The sequence below is a fragment of the Ornithorhynchus anatinus genome, chromosome 20, assembly GCF_004115215.2.
Source record: "Ornithorhynchus anatinus isolate Pmale09 chromosome 20, mOrnAna1.pri.v4, whole genome shotgun sequence".
Lineage (NCBI taxonomy): Eukaryota > Metazoa > Chordata > Mammalia > Monotremata > Ornithorhynchidae > Ornithorhynchus > Ornithorhynchus anatinus.
The window spans coordinates 9,662,557-9,675,999 of record NC_041747.1 but is presented as its reverse complement, the minus strand read 5'-3'; the positions used below and the strand labels follow the sequence as shown (position 1 = coordinate 9,675,999).

Genomic DNA, 13,443 nt, shown 5'->3' with positions numbered 1-13,443 from the left:
TAGAACTGTATAAGAGTATAAAGCTTCACCTCAACCGTGACTTGCACCGAGACAGAATATAACTGTCTCGGTGCAAGTTACGGTTGAGATGAAGCTTTATTTCCTCAGTTCTTCTTATTATCGCCCTCTTGGAGAATGATGTCTCCGCTCTGCACACAATAAGGACTCGAGAAATACCACTGATTGATTAATCAACAGTATAATCACTAGCATATATTGATAGATTATCTTTATTAAAGGTGTTCACTATAGTGCTCTGCACAATCTAAGTGCTCAAGACAGTACTCTGGACCTTAATGAGCACTCAGTACATAATTCTGCACCCCAGTGAGTTCAATTAGTGCTGCTGATGGAAAGCTGCTTCGACTTAATGATAATAGCAATAATAATAATAATTATGGTATACTTGTTAAGTAAATTAAGTGCTTACTATGTGCCAAGCACTGTATTAAGTGTGGGGTAGAAATAAGTAATCAACCTGGATCCTGTCCGTATCCCACATTGAGCTCACAGTCTAAGAAGGAGGGAGTAGGATTCAATACCCATTTTGCAGATGAGAAAACTAAGTCACAGAGAAGTTCAGTAACTTGCCCAAGGTCCCACAGCAAACAAGTGGCAAAGCCGGGATTAGAACCCAAGGACTTCTGAATTCCAGGCCCCTGCCCTATCCTCTAGGACAAGCTGCTTCTCAAGACCTGGTCCAAGACTGGCTGTCGCATGTCTGTCTGGATTGATTTAGGACTCAAGGATTTGTTCTCTTTGTAATTTCATTATTTAAACTCCAGTGCTTAAGGTCCCTGCTCCAGCCCTGGAGATCCCTGGGAAGCCTTGGAAAGCAACTGACTTTCAATAGGTAAAGAGTGTCAGCTAGTCCTGCGGGCCTACCCGCCCGTATCCTGCTGCTCCCTTCTGCAGCTCAACATCAAAGCCAGAGAGAATGGAGCAAAAGGGACTCAGAGTGCTCTGTCACCGAGACTTTCCCTAAACCACTAGCGGTTTGAGAAACAGTTTGTGCCCTCCATGGTTGCTCACCCACTGAGACCTGTTCCTTTCCAAGATCAGCAGTGAATCATTACCCCCAGGAGATCATCCAGCACAAGCACTTCCTTTGCCTGGACAGCACGCAGGATCGACTAATCTGTGAGATTGGGTGGCAGGCTGCTGGCCATTCTGGTCCCTAAATGAATGAACGAACCCATCAATCAACGGTACTTACTGAACATTTGTTGTGTGCCGAGCATTTTACCAAGTGCTTGAAATCTTCCTAGCAAGTCTCCTTGAGCCCTACCCTCTGCCCTTGTCCTGGTGAATGACAGGAGGACGATTGATCCCAAATTAATAATTCACTAGCAATCATCTAAAATTAAGGCCTGGCTCTGAATAAAAATCAATCAATCAGCCAACCAATCATATTAATTGAGTATTTACTTTGTGCAAAGCACTATATTTGGTGCTTGGGAGAGTACAGTACATCAGAACTGGTAAATAAGTTCCCTGCACACACCACGGTTACAGTCTAGCGGGGGAGACAGACATTAATGTAAATGAAGGGTACATACATAAGTGCTGTGTGTAAGAAGCCTAATGAAAGTCAGGTCTCCCTGTCCTCTCTGCTCTGCAATTTAATCTTGGTGTTTGGGAGACTCTCTAAGAGGCAATTAGTTTAACACCCCTTTATTTGAGAGCTGCAGAACAGCTTTTGGACTCAATCTAACTCAATTTCCATGTTTCTCTTGCAAAACTTATTCAGCCATTAAGACTGCATAATCTCATGGTAGCTAATGGATATGTAATGGATAAATGTGTTTCCCCTTCACACCTCAGCTCCTCATGTTTATTCAGAGACCCCGGGACCACTTAGATGGTTTGTTCAGGATATGATGCTTGTCTCTCGGTTTGCTGTCCAGGGAATTTCTTTCAAGAGGGCCTTGAAACTTCTTGGGACTTAAGTACCGTGATTCATTATCTGGGTACAGATTGCCTCCGAGATCAATAGCAGAACAGCTAGTCATTAGAGTCCTAACTCAGGAGAAACCCCTTCACAAGGAGAAAGTCTTGAACGTGGGGACTTCTTTCTTGATACTTTGTCATTTTCTGGTAGAGAAGCAGATGGACTAAGTAGACTAAAGCAATCAGGCATCCTGTATTTTGAGGGACAGCCACACTTTTGCATTCCTCTCTGAAGGACCCAAGTGGGGGGACCTGCGAAGGCTCTTCCTCCTCTTCTTCTTCAGCGGTAGGAACAGTACCACAACCATGCTAAACTAGCTCTTCCACCAATGACGGGAGTTTCCTGCAAGGCTAGATGCATATTTCCGGTTGGAAACTCCCACCACCAGGCTGGTGGGTCAGTTCTAATGGGCATGGACTTAATTAACTCAGCCTCTAGCAGGCCCACTCCCCCACCGTTAACACTCAGGTTGTGTATGAATCCTCACCATTGTCTAAACCTTCCCACCATGGCCTTCTGCAGCCTCCCTGCTCCCAAGCTAACCAACAGTGTCCCCCCAGGTTTGCCCTGGCAGGGCCAGAGGGAGTCCTTTCAGTCACCTGAGGCCTGTCCTGGTGAAGGGGGAGGAGGGAGAAGGAAGGTAGGAAGCAGCAGCTCTGGAAGTATTGGAGTGAAGAAGAGTTGACTGTTTATGGTATGTCTCAGTGCCTGCTCCTCCCTATATGTCTTCTTTCTCATTTTCACTCTCTTTCCCTAGCAGAGCGGTGTGGCCCAGTGGAAAGAGCAAAGGACTGGAAGTCAGAGACCAGGGTTCTAATCCTTGCTCTTCCACTTACCTCCCGGTGACACTGGGAAAGTCACAACATTTCTGTGCCTCACTTTCCTCACAGAGATTTGTTACCTGTTCTGCCTTCTGCTTAGACAGTGAGGCCCATGTGAGATAGGGAGACTGTGTCTGATATGATTGTATTGTTTCTTCCCCCAAATACCATAATTCTATTATTATTAGTTCTGATTTCTTCCTTCTTTTGCACTCTTTTTTTCTATTTGTTTTTTCTGTCTTTTTCTCTTCTTCTCTCTGTCTATTGCTGTCTAGTTCTCTGTCTTCCCTGCCTTTTCACTCCAGGAGACCCCAATCGCTAGGCCAGACCATTGTCCCTCTTTCATTTCACAAAACGTTAGGACCCCGTATATTAAACCAGGAGCTTCTGAAAACCCTCGGGAACTGAAGCCTCCATTAACTGGCCCTGGTTAAGGTCGATTTAACTCTCCAGGGGCTCAAGAAAGTCGATAGGCCCCATGGATCCAAAGCTGGGTGGGGTTAGCACAAGGCAAACTCTGGCTGGGCCTGGGCTGGATGGACTACAATGGCACTGGACTGCTGTAACCCTCTGCTTGAGGTTTCCATTTTGATGCCACAGAGCCTCAGCTGGTACCAGGACACAGGCTAGAAGTGGGTTAGACTGGGCTGGGCTGGTTCAGAGAGGAATTGAGGGAGCTGGGACAGGCAACTCAGTGGACTCGGGCCAAATTTCACTGGCCTGAGTCTCCCACAGACCCTGTTTCAAGCAGGGGCCTCAGCAAAACCAAACCAAAGGTGAGAGGTTAGTGTCAAACTGGAATGCCTCAGTTTCACTTCCGATCCAACCTGTTGGAGGCACTCTGGGCCCGGTTTCTGTGGTTTTGAGAGAGGATCGGGTGGGGACCAGGGAAGACTGTCAGCCTGGTGGTAGTTCACAGAGGTTCAGTGACTTCCCCAAAGTCCCACAGCAGGTATGTGGCAGAGTTGGGACGAAGCTCAGATCCTCTGACTCCCTGACATACACTTTTTTCACAACATGGTGCCTCTTATCCTGTAAAATTGCCAACATAAAAATAATAAAATGAAGTCAGAAGGAACCCTAGGGTTATTATCTCCAAGTCCTTTGTTTGGCTCCATGTGCTTTTCAGGAAAAACTATCCAAGTAAGGTCAAGGCCAATAGCCACAAGCAAACTGGCAGCCCTCAAATTCCTTGCTCTGATTGAGGCTGCAGCAGCCCTGCTATAGAGTTATCTAACTGACCTCTGGCCAATGAATAGATATATTTCTTACCTATAAGAAATAGGTAAGGGCAACGCTCAACAGAAGCAGGAGGAAGAGAAAGAAAAGTGAGTGGTGGCAAAATGAAGTGAGTGACAGAGCCAAGAGCTGGAGCAAGGAAGGAGAGTGTGAGGCTGAATTTGAAGGTTGTATCCCTTTGTCTTTCTTCCAGCACTGGGTTCTGCATGTCTTTGGTAGTTTCCCTCACTCTAATCTCTCCCACATCACACTATCCTACATCTAGCAGCAAGCTTCATTTTCCTCAAGCGCTAATATGACGTTGCACGTAACTCTCCTCCTTCAGCGACTCTCTGTTGCTGCTCAGGTTAAAACGCTTGACTTCTAAAACCTCAAAACTCAACCTTGACTGGCTGTCCATGTGTCCTCTTTGCACATTCCCCTCCGGCTTGTACTTTACATCTGCAGTCGAATGCCTTCACTGTCTCCTGCTCTAAACTTTCTTGCCAGTGAACTGCCACTGCCATTCCCCAACCTGGAGTATCCTCCCCATCAACTTTGCTTTCCTTTCTCTTTCAAAGTGTTACTAAAAAACCCACCACCTCCAGAAATGCAGCATGGGCTGGTGGAAAGAGCATGGGCCTGGGAATCTGTAGACCTGGGTGGTCTTGGGCAAGTCACTTCACGTCTCTGTGTGTCAGTTTCCTTATCTGTAAATTGGGGATCAAAGGCTTGTTCTCTCTCCCCTTTAGAGTGGGAGCCTCAGGTGGGACAGGGCCTGTAACTGATCTGATTGGTTCAGTGCCCGGTACATAGTAAGCACTTAAAAAATTCCTCGTTCCATTATTATTAATTTTACCTTTTCTTCCCCACAAGTTGGATTATAAAATCAATTCCGGCCATCCCCAGTCCTTTTGAATGGTGTGTAAATCTTTAGTAGACTCTTTATCTGAGTTATCCTTATTCCTACATTTTCTACTACAGGCACTTCCATCATTTTTTCCCCCCAAATATATTTCTGTGAACACTCCATCTTCCCCACTGTCAGTTCTTCAAGGCCAGGAACTACATCTTATTTTCTAATTCCACATAGAATCTAACCCTGTGCTCCGCACAAAATGGGTCCTAAATTCAATTAATGTTCTTTTTTCTCCAGTCTGCAATTTGCTTTAGAGTCTGTTTCCTCCACTCGGTTGCCAGCTCCATGAAGGCAGGGTTCATGCCTTCTAAGCCACTGGTGTTGTGCCACGTGATTAGTACTGTTCTCTGCCCACAATAAGCACTCATTAAATACTACTGAAAATGGCAATAATGTACATGTTCCTAATGCTCATTACAGCCCCATTGCAGCACTTGAAACAGTAAACTACCTTTCCAAAGAAAACATCTTAATACCCACTTCAGGAAATACTTTATTTATAGAGCTCTCTAGCAGATTTTATAGATTTTTTTAATTAAGGCAACTATATGGTTCTTCACGGGAGATGAGGGAAGAGGAAGAATGATCTGCAGCTATACGATGACAAGTTCAGACTAAGGCAAAATTCAACCCTCTGCATTTAGAGACAATATTTTCGGAATGATGGGCTGTGGTGATCAACAGCAGAGTTATCTAACTGACCTCTGGCCAATGAATAGATATCTTTCCATTTCTTAGAACGAAGATCTAATCAATTAAAAGAAAGTTCCTACAAGCTCATTTACCTGTTTGGAAGTGGCTTTTCCTATTTAATTATGGCTCCTCAAACCTACATGGCTTTGTTTTTTGATTGTGCAACTATTTTGTAAATCACCTGGATTTAAGAGTGCTATGCTTACATTGCAGCTTCACCACCTAATTAGTAAGATGTTCAAGTCATCTTGGCCCCTTGCCTCGGGGATGCTAGAGGTGTTCTTGAACATTCTTAACAATGGGAACTAAGTGACAGCCCGAAAAACTGTAGATCTTAGCACGGAGCGAAAGCATAGCTTCCCACATCTCACCAGAAGCAAACATAATATCCAAAATGAAGACACCAGCAAGAATCACACTGAGCATTTGCAAGAAACAGATCTTGCAATCTGATCCCTTCTGTCCTTGGATGGTCTTCCTATCACTTGTACCTTATCTTACTCTAAAAAACCAATAGGGAAGGGTTAATTTGTAATGGCCAAAGATGGTCTGACACCTGGATTTCTTCTGACAGCATTCCATAGCACGAACACTGGAGAGAGTACACTTGCTGTGAAGGTGATCTAGGGCCGGAGGGTTGATGGTAGGAGATTGACAGATGAAGTTTGGGGGGCAGAAGGGGGAAGGAATTGGATTCTGTGGAGAAGATTGAGCTCGAGAATGTTGGTTTATTAATCAAGAGAAGGGAGGTTGGGGAGTATAAATGGGATATGGGCTAAGTGGAGAGGGTCTCGAGATCAGATCTTTGTAGGGGACGGAGGCCAACTTCATGGGGAGGGAGGGAGGAATGGGACAAAAGCCAGTAAGTGAAGCCCTGGCCATCCTTTCAGGTGTGGCTACAAGCCAGACCTGAAATTCCTGCGGATAAAGATCGCCAACCCATAATGGATGTGAAGAAGGAATTTTAAGCAGGGGGATCTGTCCGTACTGCACTCTCCCATGGACCTAGTACAGGCTTCCACACAGTGTTCAATAAATAACTTCGGATATTTTTAGCCCAAGGGATGCTGAAGTAGGGCTTGTGGGGGCTCATCTTCTCCAGGTATCCAAACCTGGCCAATATTCTTACTATTACCTCTAACACAGGTAAAGGGGCTTTTGAAAGATTGAACTTGCAGAGAATAGAGGTTAGGAAGTCCTGACTATTACACTCTTGCTGTGAGGCTGCAGCCAAAACCTGATTGCAAAGTGTGTTATCTTGGATGCATAGGCCTCCGCTGTGTAACTGAGGAGTTCCAGGTTTTTGACATATGCAATCCTTCCACTGTAGGCAGGGTCCAGGAGGGCTGGATAATTATGGGGAATGATGGGGAGGGAGACATCCCCGGGAGACGGCAGAGAGAGTTTCAGGGAGGGAGACGTGGGAGAGGATGCTGGGGGGAGACTGGAGCCTGGTGGTTAAGGAGAAGGATATTACAGTGGTAATAGACTAGCATTAGACTTCTAGCGACAAACTTAAAAAAAAAATTTTAATGTTTCGTATCACTCTCCTCGGGATCCAAAGACACAGAGTGCCATTCTGGGACCGATAATCTGACCTATCTGCAACCTTCTAAATCACATCGGAGGGAAAAGCAAGTAGGGCCGGGAAATTCATAAGCAAAACGATTCAAGATTGTGAATATGTGCATTCCAGATTCTAAGATTTCTTGCAGAGATATGAAGCACATTTCTATTAGGTACAGGATAGGCTATTTGGCTGAACAATTATATGAATCTTTTTTTAAATGTAGGAAACTTTGGGATGGTGAGCTGTTTGCATTCTTCCCTGGGTCTTCTGGAGAGGATTCAGTTTTAAGGCACCCAGGAGTGTGTGTTCTGGCCTCCAAGTTCAATCCTATTTGGCCTTATACCTTCTTCATTCCTTTTCCCATGAGGCAAGCAAAGACCGTCATAACCATTTTGGGCTTCACTTCAACCAGGTCTTCCGGAAGGGCGTAAACCCGTGCACCGATTTTTCGGGCCATAGAGATGGCGTATCTGAAAAAGAAATGAGTACACATGAACAGAAGGTAGGGGAGGGGGAAACTCTTGTTATGACATTGTGTCCTCTTCCTTTGGAAGGATATCATCATTGCCCGCAAAACTATAAAAAGGAGAGAGCACAACATGCAAGTGTAGACACACGGATACACATACTCCCATTGCCAGTCACTAAGGTGCTGATACCTAAAAAAGCACCATGGTAACTGCCCCCTCCCTCCCGCCACTGAGGGTCCCCCTTCCCAGCATGCTCTGGGCCTGCTGGGCAGGGATAAAAGCTGCTTCCGCTTGGTCCTACATTCCCGCCGAGCCCTTGAGCCTCCTTTGGGCATTTGTGTTGGGTTTTAACAATGATAAATAATAATAATAATAATAATGTTGATATTTGTTAAGCGCTTACTATGTGCCAAACACTGTTGTAAGCACTGGGGTAGATACAGGGTAATCGGTTTGTCCCATGTACAGCTCACAGTCTCCATCCCCATTTTACAGATGAGGTCACTGAAGCACGGAGAAGTTAAGTGACTTTCCCAGGGTCACACAGCTGACAATCAGGATTATATATATGTTGGTATTTGTTAAGCGCTTACTATGTGCCAAGCACTGTTCGGACACAGGGGAATCAGGTTGTCCCACATGGGGCTCACAGTCTTAATCCCCATTTTGCAGATGAGGTAACTGAGGCACAGAGAAGTTACGTGACTTGCCCAGAGTCACACAGCTGACAAGTGGTAGAGCTGGTATTCGAACTCATGACCTCTGACTCCAAAGCCCGTGCTCTTTCCACTGAGCCACGCTGCTTCTCTTAGAACCCATGACCTCTGACTCCCCCACACAGAGAAGCAGCGTGGCTCAGTGGAAAGAGCACGGGCTTTGGAGTCAGGGCTCATGAGTTCGAATCCCAGCTCTGCCACTTGTCGGCTGTGTGACTGTGGGCAAGTCACTTAACTTCTCTGTGCCTCAGTTCCCTCATCTGTAAAATGGGGATTGACTGTGAGCCCCACGTGGGACAACCTGATTCCTCTATGTCTACCCCAGCGCTTAGAACAGTGCTCGGCACATAGTAAGCGCTTAACAAATACCAACATCACACTGCTTCACTCCTGATGAGTCTGTCTCCAATTCTTTCTTCCCATTTAAACTCTTCAAATTGTGAGCCCCCTGAAGAGACAGGGGCCATGTCTTATTTCCACCTGTGTGTTCTCTCCCAGTGCTTACCAGAGCACTCTGCACACAGTAAGTGCTGAATAAATACTGTTACTACATCTACCTATACAGATGTAGGGAGGACCTTTGAAAGCCTGACCTTGCAGAGAATAGAGGTTTGGACGTCCTATCTCTATTATGCTCTTGCTGTGTGTCTGGGGCTGTTACTTCGGATCGCAAATTGTGTTATCTTGTATGCCTAGGGATCCACTGTATAACTAACTGAGTTGCAAATGTCCTACAGATGTGATTTCTCACACCCACCAAACATCCCCTTGAAACAGGCTTAGAGCAACAATTAAAATACTCATTTTACTCTCAAATACTACAGACTATAAGCTCCTTGTGGATAGGGAAAGCGTCTACCAACTCTGACACTGTACTTTCCAAAGTGCTTGGTACAGTGCTCTGCACAAGGTAAGCACCCAATAGATACCACAGACTATTTCAAAGCTGAGACAACCCAGGCAGTGGTCATCTATGGTAAGGCAGTGGTGACTCTAAGATGCATCCTGCTGTCTATATGAGGGGACATGTTTTCTTGGAAGGGGGTAGTTTTACGTGGTTCAAGTGTGACATCTTAAATCAAGATATTTGGCACGTAAGCTAAAAAGAAAATTAAAGTGCCGGAGATTTCCTGGAAGATGTGACCATTGATGACATGAAGGGATCCTGATTTTCCAACAGTGTTTTCACACCTATCAACTAGCAGAACTTTTAGGGACTGATTTGTTCCTTTTAAGAACCTCTATAAGATTCTTGTAGTACCTAAAAAAATACTAGTTTGGAGTTCTTGGCAATCTTATAACATTATCATCTGATTTCTGGGATATTTACAAAATGAAAGGTAGCAGACAAATTATATACAAGATCATGGAGGGCAGGGATTGGATCTATTTACTCTGATTATCACCAGATCACTTAATTCGGTGATCTGAATGCAGTAAGTGCTCAATAAAAACCATTGATTGATAAACCGTTGACTGACTGATGGGAGCAAAGTCTCTGTGAGTTGATTTTATGAAATCATCCACCAGATGTTCAGTTGCCAGAACAGTTTTGCTGTCCTAATCCCGCGAAACTTCAGCTGCTGTTCTGGGCGATACTGGACAGTAAGACCGTGGTAGCCCGAAAGCCAGGGGCGATGGAGTTTGAATCTGCTCCACAACAGTACCCGCTCCTCGTTCTCCCAGAGTCTCAGGCTCACGTCAGTCACCTTTACTTAATTCTCCCAGAGTCTCAGGCTCACGTCAGTCACCTTTACTTACTTTGCATTATTGAGCTTCTCTTCATCATTCAGGTCTTCTGTTTTCAAGAGGTCATATTTAATGGAACCTGGCTGAATGGCATCAATGAGGTCCAAGACAGGCATGCTCGTACTTATCTTGTTGTCCTGTACAGAGACAGAAAATACAGTCGTCATGAACAGTCTAGATAAGTGACTTCCTGTACTGGGGGACAGCAAAGGGTGAGAGGAAATGTGTCAGAGACCATAGATGACCCCTCCCAGGAAGATCTTGGCCAGTTCTCGGCTTTCTGGTCTCAGAGCAGTTTCAGGTAATAGAGGGGTTCAGGGTGAAGGAGGGGAGAGGGTTAAGGGATGGGGGCAAAGGACCAGAGAATTCCCCAGAGGAAGAACCACTGGGAGGTTTCTGAGGAAGCTGGGGCTGTGCCTCACTTTCTCCTGTCCCCTAGCTGACTGTGGATGCTTCATCTTTGTCCCCTCACCTTCTGTGAAAGACCAGGCAGCGGGTTGGTCCTCCACCTCTCTCCCCTCCCGGAAAAACAGAACGTCACATTGTGTCTTTGCCGCATCACCCAGTGCTCCGCCTCTCTCTTCCCAGCATTCATCTCTCTCAGGGACCTGCTGCCTGCCCTTCCTCTTTTCTATCCCCTGAAAGCCTTAGCCTCAGAGGGAGGATCCTACCTATTTTGACGGAGTACCTGGCTACCGCGCTGCCCCAAGATTTGGCTTTCATTTTTAAAAGGACAAATCAAATTAGGGCGCAAACTGGTCCTCGACCCAGGGACTCATCTCTGAGGAGCTTTTTCCACCTGAATCCTGAGCTGCAGCCCAAGAGGGGCAAGTTAGTGAAGTGCGAGACAACTGCGCTTGGATTGTCCTGTGGATCAAGGAGTTTGAGTCTCTAACGGAAGAAACCAGCCTATACCTTATCATTATCTTCGAGATTGGATAAAGGGCAATTTGTATAATGTGTATTTATACAATTTATGAATAAAGTGTATTCATAAGAAGAAGCTTTCCTAAAGCAAAATCACAGCAGTTTGGTGAAAAACACCACATGCAGGATTCCTTTTCAGGATCGGAAACCAAAATGATAAAATATGCTATTAGGCAGGACTGATCATTTTTTGACCAACACATTCCAATATAATAACTTTGGTATTTAAGCATTTACTGTGTGTCAAGCATTGTTCTAAGCCCTGAGGTAGATACAGGTTAATCAGGTCGTTCACCATCCCAGTCCCACTTGGGGATGACAGTTTAAGTAGGAAGGAGGACAGGTGAAGAATACCCATTTCACGGTTGAGGAAACTTAGTCACAGAGAAGTTAAGGGATTCGCCCAAGGTCAGAAAGCAGGTAAGTGGCAGAGGTGGAATTAGAAGCCAGGTGTTCTGATTCCCAGGCCCGTTCTCTTTCCACTAGGTCAAGCTGCTTCCTAATATCTATTGAAAAGTCCTCCAAGAGGAGTAAATGGAGGCATCTGTCATACACAATTGGGATTCATTGAAAAGATACAGATGGCTTTCCTGTTTGACATTAGTCAACATCAAAAAAGTTGACACACGCGAAGCTTGCCCATTGAAAATAGCTTATAAATGTTAAAATACCAATAGAATATTTGAGCAGTCTGTCCTTTAAAAATCTAAATGAAAAAACTTTAAAAAATTTAACAAGGGCTCTGAAGGACTTGGACCAAAAGAATAATATATAGAAATAAGGAAGTAGTGTGGTCTATTAACAACAGCATGGGCTTGACAATCAGAGTACCTGGGTTCTGACACTGACTGTTCCAGTTGCCTGCCTTACGATCTTGGGCAAGTCAATTAACTTCTCTGGGCCTCAGTTTCCTCATGTGTAAAATGGGGATTCACTACCTGTCCTCCCTCCCACTTAGACTGTGAGTCCTATAGGGAACAGAGACTGTGTCCAACCTAATTATCTTGTTACCTACCCCAGTGCTTATTAGAGTGCTTGGCACATAGTAAGTGTTTAAAAAGATACCACTATAATAATATAGTATAATAATAATAAATATTATGATACAGAATCCACCTCTGGTTTGAGTCTTGGGCATAAGAATCTTACCTTGAAACTAGAGATGGATGATGTTTTTCCAGCTTCTTTCAATGTGTCATTTACCCAGGAGACAATCGTGTCATCATTGACTTTCTGCCCACCACCAATATCTTCAAGGATTTGTAGGGTGTACCTGCAAAACAATAAGAATCTCTAATCTGTGCTAAACAAATGAAATTATGTTTTTAGGACAAAGGGCGCCATATAAATCCAAGGCATTCCTAGCAGAATTAAAATTAATATTGTTTTCTTCAAAAGCGGGACCGTCCCAGTGATCGATTTGCTGGTAATTTTTCAGATGTATTGTTACATCTAGAGAAATAAAATTATCATCTGGATTAGTATTCCACTGTAGCAATACTGCCCTTTGAGGTCATCAGAAGTGAGATATCCAGATTGAAAGGTAAAAGTTTACAGGTACACATACTGGCAATGATGAGAGAAGGAAGAACAATATGATTAGGTAGGGTTCCAACTTTAAACAAGGTTCCCGTCAATCCCTCACCTAAATGCAGATTTAGTGTTAAAAAGTAACGGTAATTGGGCTGGGTAAAGAAAACTTTTAATTTTAATTTGCCCTTAATTGGATGGCACACTTCCCTTGGTAAGGGAGTAAACTAGCCACATTTCCAATCTGAAACTTGCTGGGAAATTCCACCTCAGGGTGAATTTTCATCATTAGATTGCAAACTCCTTCGGGTCAGGGAATGACGTACTTGGAGGGGAAGACTTCTTGGAGGACAAGTGACCAAAGTAATGCTATGAAGGTGGAGAAAGTGGTGGTCTGGTGTATGTGTGTATAAGCGTCCATCTCAGAGCCCCCCGTTACCTCTAGGTCAGTGTTTACATGTGGCTGATGTCTGGATAACAGACCCAGTTTCCATAAATTCAGCTACCTTCTCATTAGCTGCCAAATCAAGGCCAACGTGAGCGTGTGGTTTCCTTCATTGAGGTCTTGCCCAGCAATGCCGACCAGAGAAAACTTGGCTTGATTCTTCCCTAGTTCCACAGCGTAGTTGCAGTTCTCAAGCTGGTGCAGGGCAGGAAGGAAATGGATTCTAACATTAACTTTTATATGACAAGTACATTCCCCAAAATGATGCAGATTAATCACATCAGGTGAATCCCCAGCCACGTTCACGAAACATGATGTTCAAGGAGCTCATGGGCAGGCAACATGTCTACCACCTCTGTTGTATTGTACTTCCCCAAGTGCTTAGTACAGTGCTCTGCACACAGTAAGCGCTCACTACATACCACTGAATGATT

General features: G+C 44.7%; 1 protein-coding gene across 4 annotated transcripts in view; it reads right to left on the bottom strand.

Annotated features, from left to right (window-relative positions):
- Positions 1-5,389: 5,389 nt before the first annotated feature.
- The window catches only part of LCP1 (lymphocyte cytosolic protein 1), a 57,843-nt gene continuing 49,789 nt past the window's right edge, over positions 5,390-13,443 (bottom strand). For all 4 annotated transcript variants that reach the window (XM_039914976.1, XM_039914977.1, XM_007668631.3 and 1 more), the window contains 4 exons: positions 13,071-13,204; positions 12,184-12,307; positions 10,120-10,244; positions 5,390-7,642 (listed from right to left, as the gene is read on the bottom strand). In XM_039914976.1, the coding sequence (XP_039770910.1) occupies positions 7,510-7,642; positions 10,120-10,244; positions 12,184-12,307; positions 13,071-13,204 (516 nt within the window). In that variant the 3' untranslated portion in view covers positions 5,390-7,509. The remainder of the gene's footprint in view (positions 7,643-10,119; positions 10,245-12,183; positions 12,308-13,070; positions 13,205-13,443) is intronic.